At 40.7% G+C, this 27,632-nt stretch overlaps 1 protein-coding gene across 1 annotated transcript in view; it reads left to right on the top strand.

Moving 5' to 3' along the window:
• Positions 1-11,547, top strand: part of ATP6V1H (ATPase H+ transporting V1 subunit H) — an 86,839-nt gene extending 75,292 nt beyond the window's left edge. Inside the window, exon 14 of the mRNA XM_026662024.1 lies at positions 11,164-11,547. Coding sequence (XP_026517809.1) covers positions 11,164-11,224 — 61 coding nt within the window. The 3' untranslated portion in view covers positions 11,225-11,547. The remainder of the gene's footprint in view (positions 1-11,163) is intronic.
• The last annotated feature ends 16,085 nt before the right edge of the window (positions 11,548-27,632 follow it).

Raw genomic sequence — 27,632 nt, 5'->3', positions numbered from 1 at the left:
CCCCCCCCCCCCCCCCCCCCCCAGCTTGGCTAATTACAGGGAAGGATTTCTTTTCAGCCACAGGCAAACAGCCCAGTAGGAATGGCCACCTCTGTTCCCTTAATTAAATTCCCGTATTTCAATCAGGTTACCATGAGCGATACCACTCTCCTGAGGATTACACAGCGAGATAAAGAACGGATGTTGCTTGAATGCCAGCAAACACCCGGAACATACGCTGCCAGGCTTTGTCATGCAATGATACCAGATTACTTGCTACTAGCATGGCGTGGTAAAGTGTCCTACCATGGTGGACGGAATAAGGCTGCACTGCTGAGAAATCTTCTGCAAAGGCTTTTGGAGAACCTCCAGGAGAGCTTCATGGAGATGTCCCTGGAGGATTTCCGCTCCATCCCCAGACACGTTAACAGACTTTTCCAGTAGCTGTACTGGCCGCGAATGCATCCCAAGTCCTCAGGGCGAATTAATCATTAAAAAATGCTTGCTTTTAAACCATGTTTTATATTTTAAAAGGTAAACTCACCTGAGGTCCCTTCCATGGGGTCATGGTCTTGGGTACTGGCTTGGGAGGGTACTTCAGTCAGGCTGAGAAAAAGATCCTGGCTGTTGGGGAGAACGGAGTGCTGTGTGCTCTCCGCAAGCTCGTCGTACTTCTCCTCTTCCCCATCCGCAGAATCCTCAGGTGTGGCTGATGAGATTACCCCCTCCTCGGAATCCACGGTCAGAGGTGGGGTAGTGGTGGCGGCCCCCCCTAGAATTGCATGCAGCTCAGTGTAGAAGTGGCATGTCTGCGGCTCTGACCCGGAGCAACCGTTTGCCTCCTTGGTTTTTTTATAGGCTTGTCTGAGCTCCTTAACTTTCATGCGGCACTGCTCTGAGTCCCTATTGTGGCATCTCTCCATCATGCCCTTGGAGATTTTTTCAAAAGTTTTGGCATTTCGTCTTTTGGAACATAGTTCTGCTAGCACTGAATCCTCTTGCCATATAGCGATCAGATCCAGTACCTCCCGTACGGTCCATGCTGGTGCTCTTTTTCGATTCTCAGACTGTATGGTTACCTGTGTTGATGAGCTCTGCGTGGTCACCTGTGCTCTCCACGCTGGGCAAACAGGAAATGAAATTCAAAAGTTCGCGGAGCTTTTCCTGTCTACCTGGCCAGTGCATCCGAGTTCAGATTGCTGTCCGGAAAGGTCACAATGGTGCACTGTGGGATAGATCCCGGAGGCCAATACCTTCTAATTGTGGCCCCACTAACCCTAATTCGAAATGGCAATACCAATTTCAGCGCTACTCCCCTCGGGGAGGAGTACAGATATCGATATTAAGAGCCCTTTATATCGAAACAAAGGGCTTCGTTGTGTGGATGGGTGCAGGGTTAATTTGATTTAACGCTGCTAAATTCGAATTAAACTCATAGTGTGGACTAGGCCCTATTGACTCAGCGATCCAGATTGCTTGGTAAACTGAGCACAAGTCAACAATGTGTTTTAATATGGCTAAATGTGAACATCTGGGAACAAAGAATCTAAGACATACTTAAGGGATGGGAGCTCTGACTGCAAAAGAATTGGGGCTTGTGGTGGATAATCAGCTGAACATGAGCTCGTAGTGCAATGCTGTGGCTAAAAAGACTAATGCAATCTTTGGACGCATAAAAAGGGAATCTCTTGAGTAGGAATAGAACTCTCACTATGTGCTAGAATATTGTATCCAGTTCTGGTGTCCATAATTCAAGGAAGATGTTGATAAATTAGGGAGGGTTCAGCGAAGAGCCATGAGAATAAGTAAAGTTTTAGAAAACATGCCATATAGTGTTAGACTCAAGGAGCTCAATCTATTTAGCTTAAGAAAGAGAAGGTTAAGGGACGACTTGATTAGTATATAAGTAGTTACATGGGAAACAAATATTTGATTTGGGCTCTTCAGTCTAGCACAGGCTGGAAGTTGAAGCTAGACTGCAAATAAGGTGTACATTTTTAACTGAGAGGGTAATTAACCATTGGAACAATTTACCAAGGTTCGTGATGGATTCTCCATTACTTGAAATTTTTAAATAAAGATTGGGAGTTTTTCTAAAATGTGCTCTAGGAATTATTTTGGGCCTGTGTTGTGTGTGAGGTCACCCTGGTCCCTTCTGGTCTTGGAATCTGTGAAAGTAGCTTCCCATTAACTAACTTATTGAGCTATCACCATCATCCTGTTCCTTGAATGGAATGAAGACTCTGTTCTAAATGTTATGCTTGGAATACGTGCTCCATATTCCAATCAGTCATCCACAATAAAATGTCTTAGCCAAAGTACAGCTCAAATGCTTGCCTTCTGCTCAAGTGTGCAGAAGGGATGAAACTCACACCCAGATCAGAAACTTCATAGTCACTGTGGAGTTGGCACATTCTCTGCCATCACTCACAGTCAGCAGGAGTGCTGATGGCCTAAGCTTCAAAAAAGCAGCAGAGACCAGGGATTATCAGGAATCACAGCATCAAATCCCGCAGATGGCAGGTTGCTCTGTAAAGGAACTTTCCAACACTTCCCATCCGTGCAGCCAGCATCAGTGTTCCCAGCTGTGGTCTTTGCTTCTGAAGAAAGGAGTCACAGAGCACACAACACCTGGTGTTTCTTGAGGTAGCATTAACTCTGAATTTTCTTGGAAGCTCATCTGTAGTTCTGAGGGTGGGTGAATCATGCAAGCTCAGTTAGCCTCCTGGCTCTGCTTACTTTTTTTCTTCATATGCCCCAAAGATATAAGTGGAGGGTGGAAAATCCCCCTCACCTCTATAGACAGTGGAAATGGCTCCCTTAGTTTTATTCAGATAAAAATTTATCTACCACCTTTTAAAATATCAATCTATTCAAAGAAATATTGATAGACCTGAAACTCTGTTCCTAGAATTTGCAATATGCTACATAATAAACGGCTGTTTTGTAGAGTTAATGATGGTATACAGTATTTTAGTCACTACTCTTACTGACCCCATTATGAATTTTGTCCCACCCACCTAAGATATTTCTGTAACTTGCTTGCTCTTTGTAATATGAACTGCAGGATCTTATGTTTTAGCCAGCCATCTAGAAATTATCCCTTATGCTGGCTTGCATCTGTTTGTGATAGTGAACAGTTTAATCACTTAAAGCTGCCAGAAACTATAGGCTTAATTCTAGTAAATGCTGCTTCAGTGAATAATAATGCAACCTGACATATTAAGAAAAATTTAACTATATTAATTTAGCCAGCTTCACACAATTTTCATCTCGAATGCTGTCCTATTTCTCAGTAATAGAAAACATAAAATGTGTAGTTAAGTGTTTTTCTAATTTAAAAGTTCAAGATGATCAATAGCTATCTTTGATTAAAATTAATAAAATTTGTTAAAGAGCATACATCTAGATAGAAGGTGACAAATTAAGCAAATAAATAATTGATTACCTGGACACTTGCTCCCCACTAACTAATGCTTAAGGTCTCCATTTTGTTGTTTGGACATAAATGTGTATTTTACAAGGCTGCATTCTGTATATTTTGGTGACTGGAATTTGTATTCTGCATGTGTTCCCCAGGATTTCACAGTGCATGATCATATTTTCTTTCTTGAAAGCTAGACCTCTTGTACAACACATTTTTATGTTTCTGGCGGTCTAGTTTGCATTCCTCATTTGCAGTGTGTTCTCCATATCATGTTTAGTTTTTTACATTTTTATTTTTCAAATTAATGTCTCATTTTAAAGCTCCACAGTAATTGAAAAAAGTCATTTGCTGGCTGACAGCAAAGTAGCGTTTTTCTGATGAAATTTCACTTCTGATAAGTGGCACTTTAAATTAAAGCTTTCCTTGATGTTAAGAGGTGTGATTAAAATCGTTAGTCAGACCTAATTTATTTCAACCTTCCTGAATTATTCTGCCATCTGTATAAACGTAAAGCTTTTAAATGTTGAAAGTATTTTCCGTTCTATTCAGCATGGTAAATAAAGGCTGCTTGATCTGTAAAGCACAAATGTAAACTAAGTTGCCTGATTTTAATGAAGTTTACATTTGAATTTTTAAATTACTGGGAAGACATGAATCAGTTTAGATAAATACTAACTCTGAGACTTTATCCTTAATGTATTTATAAACTTCAGCAGTCACAATACATTATAGAAACAAGTGAAAAATGACTTGTGCTGATATTGCTCTGTTCTTACTAAACAGGCATGTGGTTAGATCAAAACCTAATTTGTGGAGGTTTTTGTGGAAAATCTAATTTTAAAAGTGTCATAAAATGTATCTGTTGAAGAAACGACTACCTTAGACAGTGTCCTTGATGGAAAATTATTAGTGAAAAGTGAGGTTTCCCACCATGTAGTTAATAGCTTGTATTATAGTGTTATAAAAAGCAAATTATTGGGTTCAGCATGGAGCTTGTATGTTACAAAGTGATAAAGAACAGCAATGATTTTTTTTCAAATCACTCAGCAGTGGTTTGAGCATTGGCCTGCTAAACCCAGGGCTGTGAGTTCAATCCTTGAGGGGGCCCTTTAGGGATCTGGGGCAAAAATCTGTCTGGGAATTGGTCCTGCTTTGAGCAGGGGGTTGGACTAGATGATCTCCTGAGGTTCCTTCCAACCCTGATATTCTGATTCTATTAATCTGTAGATTGCCTGCTTAATGATATTGGGTTCAGCCAAAGACAAATGTTAATTTAATACTTAAAGTGCATTTGAACAAGTAACTTTTGACCTAGTTTTGTCCTTTTTGCTCTGGCATGCGTCCCATTTAATCAGCCATCCACTACTATGTTTCTTCTTATGTACATAAAATATGGTGATATATGTCCTGTTTCTTGATTGTCACTTACTTCAAAGGATCAAAATGGTATAAGTAGTGTTACGATTAACAATTCAGTCTTGTTTGGTGTTTATTTTTTATAACTCAGTCCAGGCTCATCTGCAGCTTTGTATCTTTTAGGATACATCATCTAATTGTAAGTGCATTCCAGTTTTGTTTCTCTTGCAAAGATTCACTGCCACTTTTGTTTGTCAGTCATATCTATCTTAGGTACTCAAATGGCCCCCCCTTATTGTAATATATGAGTGCCTCAGTTTATTTTTCCTTGCAAAGAACTGAGGTGACATGGGGAATTGAGGCACAGACTAATAAGGATAAGTTTACACTGTAGTCAAGAGGTGTGATTGCAGATGCTAGCCTGAGTAACAATATCAGTGAAGCTGTGGCAGCATGGGTGGCAGTAACTTGAGTATGTACCCAGGGTCTTGGGTGGGCAGGACTAGCCCATGCAGCCTCCTGTGCTGCTGCAACTTCATTGCTATTGGATCAAAGCTATCTTGAGTGTGTCTATTCATGCTGCAATCACACCACGTGATTGCAGTGTGGATATAGATGTATGCTGAGTGACTTGCCCAGGGTCATACAGGAGGCCTGTGGCAGAACATGGAATGGAACCTGGCAGTCTTGTGTCCTAACCGCTGGACCGTTCTTCCTTTCAGTCCTGGGGCTCAAGCAAAGATGTCTCTTCCTTTTTCTGTTTATCCCCATTTAACAACAGCGGTGTTATATTGCCTGACTTTGTAAATCGCAATGTATGCAATAAGGTGTGTATTCAATGGGATAGCTTCTAAGCACATATTTTAGCATAAATATTATGTTCCCATGGCCAAGAAAAGCATCTGAGACATCTAGAGTAGCTGTAATTGATCTGAGCTTGTTTTTTCTTTCCTACTTTACTGAACTGTTTTTTCTAACTTGACTTTGCTGAAGTTGATGACTGTTATTCAGAACATTCTGGAGATTCATTTACAGCCATAGAATTGTTCTGCGGCAATGCAGACCTTATCGGCTGTCTAGAGATCGTTCGATGTAGTTAAACTGCTGATACAACCACAGCTATATATGTTATATTTCTGAGTACATTTAATAAAATTAATTTCGCATTGTAACTAACAACAAGTTTTTAGATTAGTAGGATGAGTCAAACGAACTGATGTATATCCAGTAATAACCTTCAAAATGTGCTTCCTGTTAATCTTTTCTGATTTCTTACCTTTTTAAAGGTTGCCTAGTGGTTACTTATCTTTTGTAGTTAGTTGTGTTGTGTATTCCTGGGATCAGAACATGAAGAGTTGCGTTTGAACCAACTTTTCAAATTCATACTCTGATCTTGCTAGAGAAGTAAAACTTTGGATTGGATTTACTCATTAGACACAGTCAAGTACAAAAACATCAATATATCTTCATTTCATAGTACTCTCTGTCAAAGGAAACAGCTCTGCCTTTTACTCTAACAAAACCCCAGTCTACTAAAATGGTATGAATTACCCATTATGTCTGTGTCAAAAATGTTCATACTTGAGTGTCTTTTGGATATTATTTGAAAAAGCTCTGCATTGATAATCTTTAAAGTCAACACATTGACATTTAGACACACAGTATATATGGGGGGGAAAACACAACCAATCAAAAGGTTAAACAGCATCAGGACTGAAATGATCTTTGATTCCTTATGGAGAGACAAAACTGACTGAAGTGGGCATGAGAATATAAGGATTTGGATTTTTAGGGTTAAACACCTAAGCCTACCCTATTAAACTCACTACCATCTTTTCCCCTCAGCCTCTGGAATCCAACTCCTAATTCAGAGTTAAACACAATGAAGTTGGGATTCAGTTGTTTGTTTTTCAAGTTACCAGGCTGTTGTCTGTCTTGGGTTATTTGCTGCTGACACTGTGGAACTTCACAAGGAAAAGGCCAGTAGCTCAAATTTTCAATTCAGACGGTCAGTTTGTAAATAGTTCCTGATACAGGACCCAAGGAACTCAGTGGAAATACTCCCATTAAATTAGTGAGCATTGGATCAGGGCCATGAATTCTTCTGGAAATGGCCATAAAACATTTACTGCCATTACCACAACAAAGAATCTGCCTGAACTCTGGATTCAGCTTGATGCCTCCACCCCTCCAAGTGAAAACTTTAAATGAAAAGGACAATACTGAAAGGAGGAACATATTAGAACATATAGAAGATGCGATAGTTAGAAATCTATATTTAATTTTCTGAATTTCTTGGAGGAAGTGTCAGTTTTTGGATATCTCCCAGAAACCTATACATTTTTATTCTAGAAATAAGACTTCGCTTGAAAGAAAAAAAATTTGCTAGTGCATAATTAACTAATTACTTGTAGCTGAATTAAAATCAGATGTGAAAATTAGATGTCCGAATCAGGAGACAGACAAGGGGTGAAGTAATATCTTTTATTGGACCAACTTCTGTTGGGGAGGCACACAAGCGTCGAGCTTACACAGAGCTCTTCTTCAGGTCTGCTCGAACACATCTGTTAAAGTATTTAATGTGAGGACTGGAGGTTACGCTATGCTCAAAGGTAGATGGATTTTGCCACAGTTAAATCAGTCTCCCAATCTCAAAAGAACTCTAGCTGGGCCTTTGTACTGTAAATCTCATGTCAACTTCTAGGGTTATCACCGGTGATGTTATAGAGATAGTTAGACTACTAACCATATAAAGTGCTTAGCTTTACAAGTCCAATATGGGCTAGGCACTGAAATTGCAACATTGTAAGAAAACTATGTTAAAGCAGATATTTGGAAGGTTGTAGGCCTCTCAGGAGTTCAATCTACCATGTGTGCTTGCTAGCACAACTTGCTGCCTTACATTTTCTGTTACTGAATGAAGCACTTCATGCAAACGCATTCCATGATATCAGAGCGCTGGCTTGCAGAAATTCATCCTCCCCACCCCCCTTTTAAATAGTGAAAGGAAACATTGCAGGATCCTTTTTGAAGGTGATATCACTAAACACTTTGGCTTGCCACCTATTTGTATTTTTCCTGTGTGAGAAAATATTTCCATCGCTATAGTCCTCTGACATGATTTACTTGGTATTATTGACCGATATTGTAATCCCATGCAGTATCTTTGGAGATCATTGTCTAAAATTTATGAATGGTTTATGTATGATTGTGTTTTCCACGGTGGAGGGTTACCACAGCTCCTCCAGGAACTAAAAACAGTGTGTGAGTGGGGGTGGGTGGGGGGTGATTACCCTGGGGGACTGTAAACCACTCCAGAGATGCATCATCCTTTAGGATGTTTGTATATACTGGGCCCAAACTGGGTTTTCCAGAGACCTCAACAGAGAAGAGGCTTTTGGTATAAGAACCTGAGCTTGAACTGACACAGGGCCTTCATTTTGATTCAGCAAATGAACAGAAACATCTAATGGGTGTCCCAACTCTTGTGGAAGGGTTGGAAAGATTTTGGCTTACTAGGGCCCCATAATACTGCTAGGTGACCTCCTCTGGCAAGGTTCTAGCATGCTTATAGGAACTTTTATTGGTTTTCACATGTTTTCTCTCTGCTTTTTTGTCTTTAAAATAAATGTACTTTGCTGAGAGAGCTGTGTGGTGTCTCCTCCTTCCCCCCCGCCCCCCGAAAAGGCTAGGTGGTTCTCCACTTTACTAGCCTTACTTCCTGCCCCCTCCCCTCCCATCCAAAACCCCAGCAATACTGTGTGTTGAGTGCTTGCTTTCTTTTTCAACACAGCATTAATTACGTAGGGCAAGCAGCATGCCTAAAATGTTGACTTGAAAGAGTCGCACTAAACAGTCTGCTGCCTAACCCAAGAACCTCTGATTTGCAGAAATTAGTAAAGCATACAATAATCTCTTCCTGTGCTTGTGAAGACCGTAATAATTGTTCACAGTTGCTATTTATCTCCCAACATGCTGAAGTGCCATCATATAAAAACGTATTCATCGCATCATCCTTTAACGTGTACATTAAGAATTAGTACCTGACTGTACTCTCGCTATTAAAAGAGCTGCTTTCATAATCTTGTGGGGAGGGGGTGAGGAGGAGAATTGATTAAATATATAAAGCCTCTCAAATAACCCGATACTCCGGTCTCTCTCCTCTTAGCAGCAGTGAACACTTTTCACATGAAACTTGCATATTGAGAGAAGATTTGCTTAACCACATAAACTTCTATGCAGTTTAACCTACCAGCATCATTAGCTCACTGTCCTGTAGCCTGGTACAGCTCCTTCCAGAGCCTGTAAGTGCCATCCCAACCAGACCTAAGGAGTAGGTCAGAGGAGAATTAATGCTCCTGCACTCCAGCGAGTTGCTTGTCTTATTCCAAGTCCCTGCAGAAGAAGGGATTTCTCCTAGATCAACAGCATGGCAGTGTAGAGCCTACATGACCTTGTGGCACACACCCCTATACCATCAGAGGCTCTGTTTAATTTCATTCCCAGGACCAGCGCAGTTAGTATCTTGAAGAAGGGAGCTACGCATCATTAGCAGGTCTCAGGGCTGATATCTGTTTAGAGTGTGCACTATGGTACTACGATCCTATGGCAACATTTGACAAATTGTTTCCTCAGGTTATAGGTTCCTCTAGGTGTGTGTTTTTTTTTATTATTATTTTTATTAGATACATACTGGTAACCATTTGACTACATAGGAACATAGGGTGTTACATTTTTAAAGCATTCAAATTATATTAAAGATTAAGTTTTTACTGCTAGCGGAGTGCAAGGCTTAAAATTACATTTTGTGAACACTTTAGGTGTGGGAAAGTACTCGGTTATGAGTGGAATGCAGCATTGGTGCTGAGCTTTATCTATGCTATAGAATATGAGGGCATGTGAAGCTGAATATCATTCTCTCCAAGATGCTAGAATTAAACAGAATTTTATTCATAACATGGGGTATAGGAGATTGGTCACTGGTCTTCCTTTTGGAGATTTTGTGTCAATTAAATAGGAGATCCATACTATAAGACAGTTACGTAAGGTTTTCATACTCATATTTAACAGGATGTCTTGTAATATTGAAAAATGCAAGTTTCTGACCTGTTCCCTTTTTAACTTCGTTTTTGAAGATTTTGAAAACCATTTTTCTTCAGCACTTGTGAAGTTAGGCCAGAGAGGTAGGTAATAAAATGAGCTGTCAATGGTGATCTGAAACGAGTCACATTAACTTTGGCTTTGTGTCTTTTCCCAAGGTGGCTTGCTATGGCTAGATGCCTTTGTCTAACTAAAGTAGACTATTGTGCTCCTGTAGCCAAAATGCAAATGCAAAAATGACAGGGTCGTCGTAACGGTGCCATAAGTGGAGGAAATGGTGCTCCTCTACTTCACAACTTTGATACCTCCTGCTCCAACTGATGAATTGAAAGAATTGTACTGGCATATTTTCAATAGCATGCAACAGGCTGTTTTAAGTCTTTCTTCCCACACTCTTTCTGACGACCTGATCCTGTGAGGTACTGAGTTCCCTCAACTTCCCATGAAAACCAATGGGACATGAGAGCGCTCAGCGGCGCCTTGTAGGATTAGGCCCTTGGTGTCATTTTTATTTTACGCTCATTTTTTTTGGTATCGTTTATTGGCATTGCATTGCATTGATGACCTCAAAACTTCTTTGAAAATTGATTAATTTGACAGAGGAATTTCATAAGAGAAATACTTCATTAGTTGTGTGAAGGATGGAATCTACCAAAGATTCAAAAATCTTGGGAACACTAAAGATTCTGGGTGTTAATTTAGTTCGAGGTTTAGATAGGACTGGTGTGTTTTAAAAAGTGAATACATTTTTACACCGGCCTGTAGAAAGCATTCTTAATACAAGAGAGGTAGGGAATGAACCTGATTGGATCTTATAGGTCTTTTCCACCTGTAATTTGTATGAGGTTTTGCTAACTGAGAAGTCTGTACTGTCTGTATGCATGCTAACATTATCAGGAGTTATACATGTGCACTATAGGATGAATAATCCTTTAAATATTTTACCAGCAGCACGTGTGACTGTCGTCAGTCAGCAAAGTTACAGTAGTTATGGATGAGCTAGAACACTGGTCAAGATTTTCAAAAGTGACTAGTGACTTTGGATTACTTTTTTGAGGTGTGGTGGGGGGAGATGCTCAAATTGAAACCTCTCTCCTGAGCTTCAAGAATTGCTGAGAAACCACCCTCTGAAAATGAAGCTCTGGCCGTTCAAGGTATCTCAAGTTGGGCACCCAACATCACTAGTCACTGTTCTTCTATGAAAAGGTTTAAATATAAGAGCATTGTTTCCCTCTCTTTACTCTGCTTGTGACATTCTGCAGGGGAATCTTTCACAACCTTTCTTAATTTTTGTCTTTCAGGGAATATCTTGGGAAGCAGTTACAGTCGGAACAGCCTCCAACAGTCACGGCACGAAGCTAAACATTTCAAACTGTGTGTTGCAATTCTTCCTTCCTGGGTCTAGCTGGAGTATATATGTCTTAAATTGATAATAAGCAAACATTCTTGGTTGCAATATTTGCCTCCTGCTAATGTGTCGATTTCTTTCCTGTTTTCCTCTGGTGCTGTCACCTAGTAAAAGTTAGTGGTTGTTCAACTACTTCTGATGAATCTCCCAGTTGACATCCTGCTATATTACCAACGTATCTGAAGAAACATGGCTGATATTTACTGCCTTTGTTTTATGTATTTATTGTTGTCTCATAACAAGAACCTTATTAAAGGATATTCATTCCAGGACACTATCTTGACTCCCTTGATATTTTCTTTCAGTGTTATTGTCCGTTTCTGAAAACAAGAATAAATTCCTGTTTCTATGTACAGAGTAATTCATAAAATTGTCTTCTAAGGCATTGTGCTGTATGAAATTCAGTAATCTGGAAAACATTGCTGATCAGTTTCAATAAAGTCTTATTTAAAACAATATTATTACCATGTTTGTAAATAAAAAGTAAAAATGATTTTGTTTTTCAATAAAGGGCTTTGCTTTCCTAAGATGAAACATGCAGAAACTAGTCTTTTAAATAAAAAAAAAAAAAAAGAGGCTGGTCTGGCAAGACATAAAGCACTAAGTTCTTCCTGTCACTACAGTATTAACTGATTATAGGAGGACCAGGCATTAAGAGCATATCGTAGGCTTTGTGTTAAAGCATCCAAATAATTTTGACCTACTAAGTACAATAAGTGCCATGGAGTGAATTTCATTGCAGTGTCTTTTTTTCCTGGTTACTGAAAACTAAAATATCTGATCTCTGGTATTACAGACATGAGTGTCGACTCTCACTAATAGAATTCTGATGCCATTCTATAACCTACTGCATTTGGCTTGCAAAGTTTAACTAAATTATTTGGCTATAAAAACCTTATTTCCATTTTAAAATGTTAATAAGTATTAGTAGTACTCAAAATTTAAGCACAATATGGATAGCAATGAATGTCAAGATTGACACACAATAATATTCATAATCCCTACACAAGGGGCTTGGAATCAAGATTCCTAAGAGTTGCCAGTATTATATGCTAATGAGCTAGGTGCAACTTGTTTTCTTCCCCTGCTGCGCCGCGCCTCTCCCCCCCACCATGTAATACTAAAACATGGGAGATATAGTGGTAGAATTATTCCTAGCCCCAGCCAATGATTAGCTCATACTTTGAAAGATCCTGCAGATGCTATTCTAACCCAGAATAATTTACCATCAGTGGAAGTGGAAATGGATATGGAGAAACTTTCTCTCCTCAATCTGGCTTTTAATTTGGTGCTAAAATTCCCTCTTGGAGAGATGAAATCATTGTAAATTTTCTCAAAGCCTCTAAAAAGTCTGAAATGTTAATCCCAAGCTTGAGTCCACTGTAAATATCTTGTATTGCTACACTTAGCATCTAGACTAAGGCCCTAACACATGAATGGGCTCCACGTGGGCAGATGCTTGGGCCTGTGCAGAGTTAGTGCAGGCGCAGGAATCAGCCAGATGGACTCATTGTGGGCTGTACTTCTGCTGAAGCAGTGGAGGCTGGTCTGAAGATCTGGTGGGATGCCAAGAATCCTCCTAAGACGTACCACAAAATCTACAGGTAGGTCCTGTGATCACAGCTGTGCACAGTTGGGGGAAAAACTATTTGGCAGGCTCACTCCAAACAGGAGGGAACAGTAGATGGAACCTTGAGGGGATAAACAGATGGTTAGTGACTGACTCCTCATACTTCCCTGTCTAACGAATATGCTGGAGATAGGTTAGGAATGAGGCAGAACTGGGACTTAGTTGTGAAAGCCAAGGGGTGAGGGAGGGAGTGACTGTCTATAGCAGGAACAACTGCAGTCTATTTTAAACTAGAACTGACAAAACTGTTGGCAGCACAGAACTTGTTTGAATTTAGCCCCCTTCTGCATTTGGAGCAGTCTTCACTTTTTATGAATTTATTTTTGTTCAAATGTGTTATGCCAACAAATTCTAGTGTCAAGTGCTCAAGCCCCTGTTTCTTGTGGACCTGCTATTCTTAATTCAGTGTGCTCTGTTCTCTGAAGTTGCATGGTATTGATTTTGCTTCCCCCATTTGATGAGTGGAACTTTCAGAAACAGGAGAAGAGCTTCAAGTCGCAGGTGGCGTTCAGATGTCTGCATCAATTTGCACCTTCTGGTGCCAGTAATCTTCCAAATACATAGTTGCTTGAGTTAGCTTTTGTTGGCAAGACATCTGATTACTGTAACGAATAAAAGGTCTTGAATACAATGATCCTGAGTTACTGCTTTTTCAGTATATACCCGGCTGTATTTGAAGCTCATCTAAGGTAGTCACATTGTATTCTCATTACATCAAGTAAATAAAAAACAGACAGATGAAATGTCAAGCAGATTGAACACTTCAGTACAGTGTGACACAGGGATGTGGGCAAAGTTGAAATTTCTATGAGTGAAAGCGTATGCTAGCAGCTTCCTTCTTGCATGCTGATAAGTAAGGGTTTAAAGATTACTGAAAACTGACATTGGTGTCTAACTGGCTTCTGAAACATGGTTTGATGGAAGGAATTATAATTGTCTCAATCCATATTAACACCATAAATTTCCTGTTGGCAAAATTTTGTAGTTTAACACAGTTTTGTTTTTCATTAAACCGCATTTATCTTGACACAAATTTAATTACCCTATAATGAATTTTTAAAATCTTTCAGTACACTGCACAGTTCCATCATTTGAGGATAACTTCTGCTTTTATAATACAACTTCTTAAATAACCAGTCTCTGAAAATCAAATGGAAACACCTCTGAGCAGATTTTGAATTCACGATGAATATGTGAAGAGAGTTTAAATTAGAATTAAAGGGAGTAGAGAGGGAAGTGAAGACACTGAAAACAGACACATTTGAACCTAGGAAGAAAACTCTGCAATGTTAGCAACTGAAGCTCTGATCCAGCAAAGTGCATAAGAACGGCCATACTGGGTCAGACCAAAGGTCCATCTAGCTCATTGAAGTCTACTTGGATTATAAGATCTTCAGGGGTAGGAATGTCTTTGTTTGCTGCCTAGCACAAAGAGGCCCAGATTCATGACTGGACACTCAAAGTGCTACCTTAATTCAGACAATTAAGTTGGGACCTAACCCAGAAAAGCACTAGCTCAAGTGAGGCTGAACCATATTATTTTGAACATTTGTATTTTGTGTGGCTTTTCATAGAGTGATCAGTGCACCTTAAAAGTCTGCCTTTAATTATGGAATGAACGCAACCAATGTAAGTCTCAGAATCAAATACTTTGCTGACCTTTAGGTAGTGAGCTCTTTTATCTGAGGCTAGGTCTACACTGCGGGGGGATCGATTTAAGATACGCAAATAGCGTAGCTGAATTCGACGTATCCTATTCGATTTACCCCGCTGTGAGGATGGCGGCAAATTGACCGCCGCGGCTCCCCCGTCGACAGCGCTTACTCCTCCTGATGAGGTGGGAGTACGCACGTCGATTTGGGGATCGATTTATCCGTCTAGATGAGACGTGATAAATCAATCCCCGAGAGATCGATTTCTACCCGCCGATCCGGGCGGGTAGTGTAGACTAGCCCTTTGTGTTTAAGTTCCAAATGCAAAAAAGTAAGAGGTTTATCTAGCGGAATGAGAAGTAAAACTTTTTAAAATTTGAATGTGTCCCTGTTACAATGTGTGAAATGTCACTACTGCCAAGATTTTAGCAATGTTGGAGTCTAGCAATGTTGATCTTTCTTAACAGCTCATGAAAATTGCAAAAGTGTAATTTGCATGCCTGGCTGAACAAATGGTGACAGTCAGTGACTTGGAAGGACCAGGCCTGTTGCGGTTCAGGACTGATAGGCCAACGTTCTCTATGAGAAATGTGATGGTACATCAGTTCAGTTTTGAATCAGAAAGACTACATGATGGGACACTCGTACCTGACCTCTACCCAGCTTGCAAAACCTCTAGCTTGCCTCTTGGCAGTTTCTACAGAGCAGTTGTGTTGTCTGTTTAGAACTGGGTGGCATGTTGAAAATTTGGGGGTAGCGTTAAACTGACGTTAATATAAAGACACACAACCATGGATATTACTGCGCTGATGATATTCATTCACTACATTCATTCTGTCCGCCTGCTGAAAGCTGGGCTAGACAAGAAGTAAAGTAGATGCAAACTGAGGGCTGTAAAATGGCTTATGGAAATTAACGACAGTCTTGCAGTTGACTTAAATGGGAGGATTGAGACCTATGCAAACTTCCACCTGTTGACCCGTAGTTACATCTATCCAATAAATAACATAGCCAGCACATGGAGTCTAGATTTTCCTTATCACTCTACAGAAGCAGCCCAAAGGAGTGTTTGAATTAGTGATTACAAGTTTAGGGGAGATGGTCGGGGGGGGGATTAGTTAAATTATAACACGGAGGGGGAATAATGCAGTACAACTACTGCATGGATTTATTTGGGCAGTTTTGACAATTGGTCTGTTCAGTGTAATATTCGCTGCCTACATTGGCACAAACTGCGAAGCTTATGACAGAGGTTGATATGGTGGGTGCAATAGCACAGGAAGTGTTAGGTAAATTTACCCACAAAACAAGCCCCGGTAGCTGGGCTCTGGTGAATCAAAAATCGTGATGACTGAGGTTGGCACAGCCATTAGCCACCCAGTCAGAATGTGGTTTTGGATCAGACTATGGAGGAAAGGAATGAAAGAACGTGATATAGGTTTGGATCAGAAAGGAGTCGGGTAAAATCTACCCTTTTGAAACTGAAAGGAAAAAAAAATGGCTTAGCCAACAGATAGTGGTGATGAGATTCTTTGAACGGAGATGAAGATGGAAAGCTTTGTTCTAGCGAGACCTGGGAAATCATCTGGCTGGTTGTTTACTTAGTGGGTTGGCAGAGCAGCTATGTTTTTGTTTGTTTGTTTTGTGGTAGTCTGTTTACTGGCTGGAGTAGGGGATGATCTAATTGCAGTGGTCCATATTGAGAATAGTGCAGTATGGAGATTTTCAAAAGCATGTTTGAGAATATTGGGATAACTCCATGGAAAGAACATCTAGGGTAGCATCTTTTGAATGGTTTCCTCTTCCAGGTAGAGATGTTAAATGATAGGAAAAGATTAATATGTGGCTCAAGGGATGGTGCACAGAGCAACTGTTTAGATTTTTCATACAGTGAAGTAACTTGGGGTAGCCTATATTAGATTGATTATACTTGTCTAGTTTAGCAATTGATAAATGGAAAAGAAATATAGTAGCTGCAGGGCTTGCAAAAGTTTTACAACCTGTCTCGATACAAAATCCCAGATTCACTATTGTGTCTGATTCTTTTTTCTTGCTAAAATGCTGCAGGTTCCCAAACTCATGGCCCTTCAACTAACTGGCAGGAAAATTTGTAGTTTGCACAACAGTTATTCTCCTATCATTTAAGGCATCAAATATAGCTTGACATTTTTATTAACCTTTATTAACTTATTGATCACAGTTGATGTTTTGCTCTAACTTTTTATTCAGCTGTTATCAATATATTTTGGTTATGAGAGAGCCTTTGACAAGGTCCCTCAAGCAAAGTAAGCAGTCATAAGATAAGAGAGAAGGTCCTCTCATGGATCAGTAACTGGTTAAAAGACAGGAAACAAAGGATAGGAATAAATGGTCAGTTTTCAAAATGGAGAGAGATAAATAGCAGTGTCCGCCAGGAATCAGTACTGGGATCAGTGCTGTTCAACATGTTCATAAATGATCTGGAAAAAGGGGTAGACAGGTGGCAAATTTTGCAAGTGATACAAAATTACTCAAGATAGTTAAGTCGAAAGCAGACTGCTAAGAGTTACAAAGGGATCTCACAAAACTTAGTGACTGGGCAACAAAATGGGGCAGATGAAATTCAGTGTTGATAAATGCAAAGTAATGCATATTGCAAAACATAATCCTAACTATACATACAAAATGATGGGGTCTTAACTAGCTGTTACCACTCAAGAAAGAGATCTTGGAGTCGTTGTGGATAGTTCTCTGAAAACATTCACTCAGTGTGCAGCAGCAGTCAACCAAGCTAACAATGTTAGTGTAACTTTAGCGCCCTCGTGGCCGAGATGGAGTCTGCTCTGGAGGCAGCTCTGGCCAAGAGAAGGCGCGCGCAGGAATGCAGCAGGAGAAATCCCTTCCAGCCCAGGGGCACCTGTTCCAACCCCCCAGAGTGAACACACCCCCCCACAGGAAAAGTACAGTGGATATAACAAGGGAAATATTTATTTACAGAGGGATGAGAGGAGAAAAACAACAAGGGGAAATATAGAGGGAGCAGTAAGACAGGGCTGCATCCAAGCCAAGGCCCCACAGGCCCAGTGCTAGCACAGTCTGGAAGGGCAGCAGTGAGCAATGTGTCTGCACACAGAGTTCAGGAGTCCTGAGCAAAGTTCCAGTCCAGTGGTGAGTCTTGGGTGCTCCTGGTCGTCTTCGGTGCCAGTCAACTTTCCCCCAACAAACCCCTCCGGTGCCCTCTTCTGCTGGTCTCTGCAAAGCCACACAGAGCGACCACCTCCCCACTTAACTAGCTAGCAACCTCCCTCCTTGTCCCCAATGCAGAGTCACAAGCCCCAGTACTCACAGCCCCATGCAGCTCTGGGCAGCAGTGATACTGGGTCCAGCTCCGGCCTGTCCTTCTCGGGCAATTCCTCCCGGCACAGTGCTCCTCCTGGCTCCTGTCCTGGGGTGTCCCCGATCGGCCCTGTCTGTCTCAGGCCTCGGGCAGGTTCTCTGCTGCTTCACTTTTCCAGGGCCTGCAGGCTGCCTCTCTCTCTCCCCGGAGCTCCAGCGCTGCCCCCTGGAGTTTCCCTCCTTTTTTTTCTTACTCTCCCCCTCCCCCTGAGGAAAAAGATTTAAAGGGCCATGCTCTCTAAACCCCAAAGGGGTTACATTAGGAACCATAAGAGAAGAGATAAGACAGTAAATATCATAATGCCACTATATAAATCTATAGTACACAAGGGCCCACACCTTGAATACCTTATGCAGATCTGGTCATCCTATCTCAAAAGAAGATATATTAGAAATGGAAAAGCTACAGCGAAGGGCAACAACAATTATTAGGGGTATGGAACAGTTTCCAGATGAGAGGTTGAAAGACTGGAACTTTTCATCTTAGAAAAATGACTAAAGGGGGCTATGATGGAGGTCGATTAAAATCATGAATGATGTGGAGAAAGTGAATAATGAAGTGTTATTTACCCCTTTATGTAACACACGAACCAGGGGTCACCCAATGAAATTTATAGACAGCAGGTTTAAAACAAACAAAGGAAGGACTTCTTCATACAATGCACAGTCAACCTGTGGAACTCATTGCCAGAGGATGTTATGAGGAAAAACTATAACTGGGTAAAAAAAAGAATTAGACCAGTTCATGAAGGATAGATCCATCATTGACTATTAGCCAAGATGGTCTAATTTATTTAATTTAAATTCTATTGGCATTTAATTTCAGAAAGGTGAACTATGCCAAAGTGAGGAGATTAGTTAAACAGAAATTAAAAGGTACAGTGACTAGAGTGAAATCCCTGCAAGCTGCATGGACACTTTTCAAAGACACCATACTGGAGGCCCAACTTAATGTATACCCCAAATTAAAAAATACAGTAAATGAACTAACCATGTAACCGTGGCTTAACCATGTAAAAGAAGCAGTGAGAGATAAAAAGGCATCTTAGGAAAAGTGAAAGTCAAATCCTAGTGAGGTAAATAGAAAGGAGCATAAACACTGCCAAATTAAGTGTAAAAATATAATAAGAAAAGCCAAAAAAGAGTTTGAAGAACAGCTAGCCAAAAACTCAAAAGGTAATAACAAAATATGTTTTAAGTACATCAGAAGCAGGAAGCCTGCTAAACAACTAGTGGGGCCCCTGGATGATCGAGATACAAAAGGAGCACTTAAAGATGATAAAGTCATTGCGGAGGGACTAAATGAATTATTTGCTTCAGTCTTCACGGCTGAGGATGTTAGGGAGATTCCCAAACCTGAGCCGGCTTTTGTAGGTGAACATAGAAGAACATAAATTGTTGGGCAAAAGTCAACATGGTTTCTGTAAGGGGAAATCATGTCTTACTAATATATTAGAGTTCTTTGAAGGGGTCAACAAACATGTGGACAAGGGGGATCCAGTGGACATAGTGTACTTAGATTTCCAGAAAGCCTTTGACAAGGTCCTTCACCAAAGGCTCTTACGTATATTAAGTTGTCATGGGATAAGAGGGAAGAGCCTTTCATGGATTGAGAACTGGTTAAAAGACAGGGACCAAAGGTAGGAGTTAATGGTAAATTCTCAGAATGGAGAGGGGTAACTAGTGGTGTTCCCCAATGGTCAGTCCTAGGACCAATCCTATTCAACTTATTCATAAATGATCTGGAGAAAGGGGTAAAAAGTGAGGTGGCAAAGTTTGCAGATGATACTAAACTGCTCAAGATAGTTAAGACCAAAGCAGACTGTAAAGAACTTCAAAAAGATCTCACAAAATGAAGTGATTGGGCAACAAAATGGCAAATGAAATTTAATGTGGATAAATGTAAAGTAATGCACATGGGAAAAAATAACCCCATCTATACATACAATATGATGGGGGACTAATTTAGCTACAACTAATCAGGAGAGAGATCTTGGAGTCATCGTGGATAGTTCTCTGAAGACCTCCACGCAGTGTGCAGCAGCAGTCAAAAAAGCAAACAGGATGTTAGGAATCATTAAAAAAGGAATAGAGAATAAGATGGAGAATATCTTATTGCCCTTACATAAATCCATGGTACGCCCACATTTTGAATACTGCATACAGATGTGGTCTCCTCATCTCAAAAAAGATATATTGGCATTAGAAAAGGTTCAGAGAAGGGCAACTAAAATGATTAGGGCTTTGGAACGGGTCCCATATGAGGGGAGATTAGAGGCTAGGACTTTACAGCTTGGAAAAGAGGACACTAAGGGGGGATATGATAGAGGTATATAAAATCATGAGTGGTGTGAAGAAAGTGAATAAGGAAATGTTATTTACTTGTTCTCATAATATAAGAACTAGGGGCCACCAAATGAAATTAATGAGCAGCAGGTTTAAAACAAATAAAAGGAAGTTCTTCACACAGCGCATAGTCAACCTGTGGAACTCCTTGCCTGAGGAGGTTGTGAAGGCTAGGAATATAACAGGGTTTAAAAGAGAACTAGATAAATTCATGGAGGTTAAGTCCATTAATGGCTATTAGCCAGGATGGGTAAGGAATGGTGTCCCTAGCCTGTTTGTCAGAGGGTGGAGATGGATGGCAGGAGAGAGATCACTTGATCACTCCCTCTGGGGCACCTGGCATCGGCAGACAGGATACTGGGCTGGATGGACCTTTGGTCTGACCCAGTGTGGCCATTCTTATGTTTTTTTTGTTATGTTCTTATGGTCAGGGACTCAACCCCATGCTCTCTGTCCGCTAAGTCTTTGACTGCCAGATGCTGGGACTGAATGACGGGGGATGGATCATTCGATAATTGCCCTGGTCTGTTCATTCCCTTTGAAGCACCTGGCACTGGCCATTGTCAGAAGACCGGTGTCAAGGCTGCTTCCCCACTCTGAACTTTAGGGTACAAATGTGCGGGCCTGCATGAAACTTCTAAGCTTAACTACCAGCTTAGATCTGGTCCGCTGCCACCACTCCCAAAGTGCTAATTCCCTTCCCTGGGTAGCCTTGGGAGACTCTTCACCAATTCCCTGGTGAATACAGATCCAAACCCCTTGGATCTTAGAACAAGGAGAAATTAACCATCCCCCCTCCTTTCTCCCACCAACTCCTGGTGGATCCAGATCCAACCCCCTTGGATCTAAAAACAAGGAAAAATCATTCAGGTATTAAGAAAAAGGCTTTTAATTAAAGAAAAGAAAGGTAAAAGAAAACCCTCTGGGAGCGATTAGCATACCAGCTACTCTCACAGACAACAGATTCCAAACACAGAGGATGTTCCCCTGGGCAAACCCTTAGTTACACAAAAAAAATACCCAAAATACCCAATTTGACTATTCCTCTAATTGCACAAGACAGGTTACAAAGAAATAAACATAAACTTATTTATTTCCTTCACTAATACTCACTACTTAATAAGAGGCTGAATTCTGGAGCTTTCCCACTCCGGTCCAAAGTGAAACTCCCCAGACAAAGGGAACTTTCCTCCTTCCCTTTGAACCATCTTGTCCTTCCATTGGTTCCTCTGGCCAGGTGTCAGCTAGGCTAGGTGAACTTCTCAACCCTTTACAGGTAAAAGAGCCATTAACCCTTAACTATCTGTTTATGACAACCGGATACTGGGCTAGATGGACCATTGGTCTGGCACAGTATGGCCATTCTTATGTTCAATAAAGAAAGATTCTATCTGCACTTAAAATGCTATAGTGGCACAGCTGTAGCACTTCAGTGTAGACACTTGCCACAGCAACAGAAAGGAGTTCCTCTGTCACCGCAGTTAATCCACCTCCCCGAGAGGCAGATGCTAGATCGACAGAAGAATTCCTCCATCGATCTAGCACTGTCTACACCAGTAGTTAGGTCGACTTAACTGTTTGTATTCCAAGGGTGGAATACATAAAACATTCCTTTACTTCTAGTAACACTTCTGAACTTCTATGCACTTCTGTTAATTTAGTTTTTTTACTCATATTGTACACTGTAACTAGACTGCTCAATTTCATATTCTGGTTCTCCTTTACTAGTCCTATACTGCTCAAGCTGGTATTCCTGCAACTCTGGAAAATGCTTAAATTTCATTTTTAAAACTTTCATTGAAAATATGCATGGGGTTATCAGTGATGTTGTTCCTTACCTTCACATCTCAAGGGGAATTCATTGGAACCCTTATCGTACGTCCATTACTAATACAGTGTATCAAACTTTAGCTTCCTCTGGAGATAGTCATCAAAATATCATATTATTTTTCCATACTTGACTTATTTAATATTTTATTGCAAATGATAGAGAACAATATTGCTTCATACAAACAAGGTTTACTTCCCTCCTGCCCCCACCTTGATTCATCTTGGCAAACACAAATTAGTCAGCAAAAATTGTTGAAATTTTTATTTACACATATTAGGGCAAAAACTGCATAACTATGTCCAGTCAAATTTCTGAGAGCCTAGGAGAACATAAATATTTTAGTGACCGATCAAGCAAAAATATTTTTAGAATCCAGATTGGTTCCAACAAATGCTACAGCTGGACAAGAATCCGCTTCTAGGAAGAGGAGATTGCAGAATCCATTTAACCAGATTTTTTTCTTAATAGTTTGATTTTGATAAGGTTTGACATGTATTCCATCTGTGAAACTAAATGACATAGGTTGATTGTTTTCAGGAAGATTCCTTTTCTTTGAGTAATTTTTCTGTCATCTTTCAGTGAACTGAAATATGTATGAAAGAATTAATCTGTATACATACTGTATTTATATTCCTAGGCACACAATTATGCAAAACTGAAGTTCACAATATTCTGCCAATGGTTTTTATTTCTAATTATCTGAAGAACAAGCATCATAAACATAGGAATTAAGGTTAGCATTCCAAACCTTTTAGGGTACATCTACACTCAAATGAAAAACCTGTGGCTGGCCTGTGCCAACTGACTTGGGCTTGGGCTGGAGATGGGAGAGTCCCGGGGCTCAGGCTGCAGCCTGAGCTCCAAAGTCTGCACTGCAGTGAAACAACTCTGCAGCCCAAGTCTCATGAGCACGAGTCAGCTGGCATGGACCAGCTGCGGGTATCTAATTGCAGTGTAGACACCCTGTCATATGTTCAAACTTGGAAATAATGGATTCTTGTTTTTGCAAAGTTACTGAAGAAGTTATTGCCAATATTCATAAATAAAGTAAAACCTGTACACCAATGCAAAATATTATGTTCACTTTTGCACAGGAAAGTAGGCAAAATATTAAAAGTTTACTTAGCTCTAGTTCAAATACCTGCCCTAAAAAACAAACACACACGCACACAAAAAACCTGAACAAGTGACTGGAAGTACAGTGCTCTGTCTATTGTGTTTTGAGCAGATGGAAAATACTTCCTCATTCAGTTCTTTCTGCAGTAGGAGTTGGGTACACATTATTCATGATGGCAGCAAGACTATAACCTAAAGTTAGTGCACTGGTTTAGTGCACTTGCAATACTGAGCGTTGTAGGCAGACTTGATAAATCATGACTTGATATCAGCTGAATAGGACAATCTATAGTAAGGATATTCCTAAATCATAAGGCACAGTAAATAAAACATTTAAAATTCAAGCCATATCTATTGCTGTGTTGTGTAGTGTATGTGGAATAGAAATATCTTTTATTCAGTACAGTCATGCATCATAAACTCTAGCTCCTGCAATATCAGCAGAGTAATATCTGAAATGTAATCAGTTAACTTGGATTTCTCTCTTTTTGAAGGGACTTGAGGCAGTATTTGTAATATCTCAAATTAAAATCCATTTACAAATGGAGACATGTCTTGTATGTAGGTAATTTGTTTGTTCAAGTCAGTTCTCATTTATTCAACAGAGTCAAACATAGCTAAGTGTTAACTGCTGCATAAATTAATGTTAAAGCCAGGTTTTTTTTGGTAAGAGATGGCTAAGTAGGTACGCTGTTTCTGATTTGATTAATATCTGTGCTTGTTTATCTTAATTAAAAACAACCCTTCAAATTGTACACTTAGCTAATACATGCAGCCTTGTGTTGCATCCAGCTGTTGACCCTCTCCCAGTTCTACACTTTCTTGTTGCATCTCCATATATAGATTGTGAAAGCCTGGGGGTAGGGACTGTAATTTATGTTGTGTCTAAAGTGTCTGTCATTACAGCGCCTTGATCCTGAATCGGGCATTTGGGTGCTACAAATCATAACTTGCTTAGGGTGACTTTTCCAATAAGTGGATTCTAGAAACATTCCCCAGAAGCATATAATAAAGGCAGGATAAATTAAGAATGCCTCAGTTGTATAGTCACCTGTCAGTGAGACCTTGTGTATGTTGTAAAGAAACCATCCCTGTGGCTTCTGTTCTCTATGTAAACAGAAGATAGAGAGCCTCTCCAGCTACCTTTTTGAAAACCTCAGGGGCCCTAGTTGATCTTGGTTTAAATGGAGTTTTACTGAAATGTTTTTGTGGCAGCTGCCTTGCTATTCTACTGAATACTACGGTACCACCCTACTTTTTAAATACAAATACTGTTGCCTGAGGTGGTGGAGGGATGACAGCTTGTTCCACCTTGTCCTGCCAAATCCTTGTTTTTAGGCGAGGGTGGGGGAATTGGATGGCCCAGCTTCCCTACTTTATAATGACACCACTTTCCTAATTTGTTTCCTGCTGGAGTGGTTACTGCCGCTTCATTCACTTCTCCTTTCCCATTGTTGTGGTTGCAAAAAAAATGTTCTGAGGCATAAATAGGAGCCAAGCCCCGGAGAGCGTGGGTGAGTCTGAATGGAGTTGCGGGGCAGGGCCCGGGCCAGGTAATATTGTATCCTGCTGCCAAGAGATGGACAACCCCTCTTCACCCACCTACTCCCAGAGTTGGAAGTCGTTTATTCTCCACACAAGAATTTCTATTCCCCTAAGCCTGTTTCTTCACCTCGATTTTTTTTTTTCATATTTCATCAAATGGCTAGAAGTGGCAGGTAAAATCTCCCTCCTAGGTCTGCAAAGGACAATAGAGAAAGCAAGAGGTGGGCAATACCTCATCCTCCAGGGTCTGGGGAGAGGATTAAACAAAATCAGACCCAAAACAAAACAGCTTGTGGGGATTGGATGGCTCAGGGGGCTGGTGACGGATTCTGGGCCTTCTGTCTCTAGACTCAAGGGTAAGCTAGGTCTGCACGGAAACCATGGCGTTATCACAAGTAGAGCCTTTGTGGGTATGTCTACACTGCAGTTAAAAACCCACCGCTGGCCTGTGCCAGCTGACTCAGGCTTGTGGGGCTCGGACTAAGAGGCTGTTTAATTGCCTGGGCTCTAGGGCCCTGTGAGGTGGGAGGGTCTCAGAGCTCAGATTGCAGCCAGGGCCCAAATGTCTACAAAGCAATTAAACAGACTGAGCCCCGCAAGCCTGAGTCAGCTGGCATAGGCCAGCCATGGGTGTCTAATTGCAGTGTAGACATACCCTGTGAAATGAGTCAGTTGTGTCTGAAAGTGGACAGGGGTCCCCATAACTAATACACACCCTTGCTGGCATTCTCAGCAGAGAAGTCTATGGCTGAATGGGAATGGGGCATAAACTGCTTCCTCAGCTCCTGGCTTGTGCACTGTGAGCGGGGTTGAGTCTCAGTGGCATGGCAGGGAAGTTTATATAGCCACTGCAACTGCCTGTGCTTTCTGCCTGGATTTCTGTCTTCTGGTCTCAGTTCATCACGTTTCATAAGCACAAAATTCACGTAACACGTAGTACAAAATGGAGTCCTGGTATCATAGCAGCATGTTCAACCCTAATTAAACTGGCCGCCTGATATTGTGTGCCTTAAACAATAGACCTGTCTTCATAACCTGCTTCGTTCCTGAAGGAGGAGGTGTTCAAAGCACTCATCAATGGCCTAAAGTCAAAGGTAAGACTCCCCGTGCACTTTGTAATAGCAGAGTTAAGCCAATATTGAGTGCTTTAGAAAATGCCATTCTAAATCTTTTATCCACACAGCCAGCTGCACCAGTTAATATTCCCTAGATCTGTTCTATTGCACAGTTTTGGCCATAGCATTCTGAACACAGACAGAGGCTCTTGTCCTTTTATAAGCTTTACCTTTGTCTGTTGACATGAGGAGGTGTGTGTGCATTTAATATGTCTACATAAATGTTAGAGACTTGTTTAACATGGCGCGTTAACTTAAATGGCTAAACATTTCTGAAAAAAATCTAAGCCAAACCAAGTATTCATCCTTTTCCCCAATGCTTTTCAAAGTGGCAGCATGAAAAATAGTACCTCTGATTATGTTACTAACCAAAGCACAAGAACATAAGAACGGCCATACTGGGTTAGACCAAAGGTCCATCTAGCCCAGTAGCCTGCCTTCTGACAGAGGCCAATGTCAGGTGCTCCATGGGGAATGAACAGAACAGGTAATCCTCAAGTGATCCATCCCCTGTCACCCATTCCCAGTTTCTGGCAAACAGAGGCTAGAGACACCATTCCTGCCCATCCTGGCTAATGGCCATTGATGGGCCTATCTTCCATGAATGTATCTAGTTCTTTCTTGAACCCTATTATAGTCTTGGCCTTCACAACATCCTCTGGCAAAGAGTTCCACAGGTTGACTGGGCGTTGTGTGAAGAAATACTTCATTTTGTTTGTTTTAAACCTGCTGCCTATTAATTTCATTTGGTGACCCCTAGTTCTTGTGTTATGAGAAGGAGTAAATAGCATTTCCTTATTTACTTTCTCCACACCAGTCAGGATTTTATAGACTTCAATCATATCCCCCTTTAGTCGTCTATTTTCTAAGCTGAAAATTCCCAGCTTTATTAATCTCTCCTTATATGGAAGCTGTTCCATACCCCTAATGATTTTTGTTGCCCTTTTCTGAACCTTTTCCAATTCCAATATATCTTTTTTGAGATGGGGCGACCACATCTGCATGCAATATTCAAGATGTGGGAGTACCATGGATCTATATAGAGGCAATATGATATTTTCTGTCTTATTATCTATCCCTTTCTTAATGATTCCCAACATTCTGTTTGCTTTTTTGACTGCCACTGCACATTGAGAGGATGTTTTCAGAGAACTATCCACAATGACGCCAAGATCTTTCTTGAGTGGTAACAGCTAATTTATACCCCATCATTTTATATGTATAGTTGGGATTATGTTTTCCAATGTGCATTACTTTGCATTTATCAACACTGAATTTCACCTGCCATTTTGTTGCCCAGTCACCCAGTTTTGTTTGATCCTTTTGTAGCTCTTTGCAGTTTGCCTGGAACTTAACTATCTTGAGGAGTTTTGTATTATCTGCACATTTTGTCACCTCACTGTTTACCCTTTTTCCAGATCGTTTATGAATATGTTGAATAAGACTGGTCCCAGTACAGACCGTTGGGGGACACTACTATTTACTCCTCTCCATTCTGAAACCTGACCATTTATTCCTACCCTTTGTTTCCTATCTTTTAACCAGTTACCGATCTATGAGAGGAACTTCCTCCTTATCCCATGACAGATTACTTTGCTTAAGAGCCTTTGGTGAGGGATCTTGTCAAAGGCTTTTTGAATATCTAAGTACACTATATCCACTGGATCCCCCTTGTCCACATGCTGGTGGACCCCCTCAAAGAATTCTAGTATTTTGGTGAGGCATGATTTCCCTTTACAAAACCCATGTTGA

The sequence above is a fragment of the Terrapene carolina genome, unplaced genomic scaffold (genome assembly GCF_002925995.2).
Source record: "Terrapene carolina triunguis isolate 2854851 unplaced genomic scaffold, T_m_triunguis-2.0 Scaffold58, whole genome shotgun sequence".
Classification (NCBI taxonomy): Eukaryota; Metazoa; Chordata; order Testudines; family Emydidae; genus Terrapene; species Terrapene triunguis.
The sequence above is the reverse complement of the archived record's forward strand: the minus strand, read 5'-3'. Positions and strand labels throughout refer to the sequence as shown.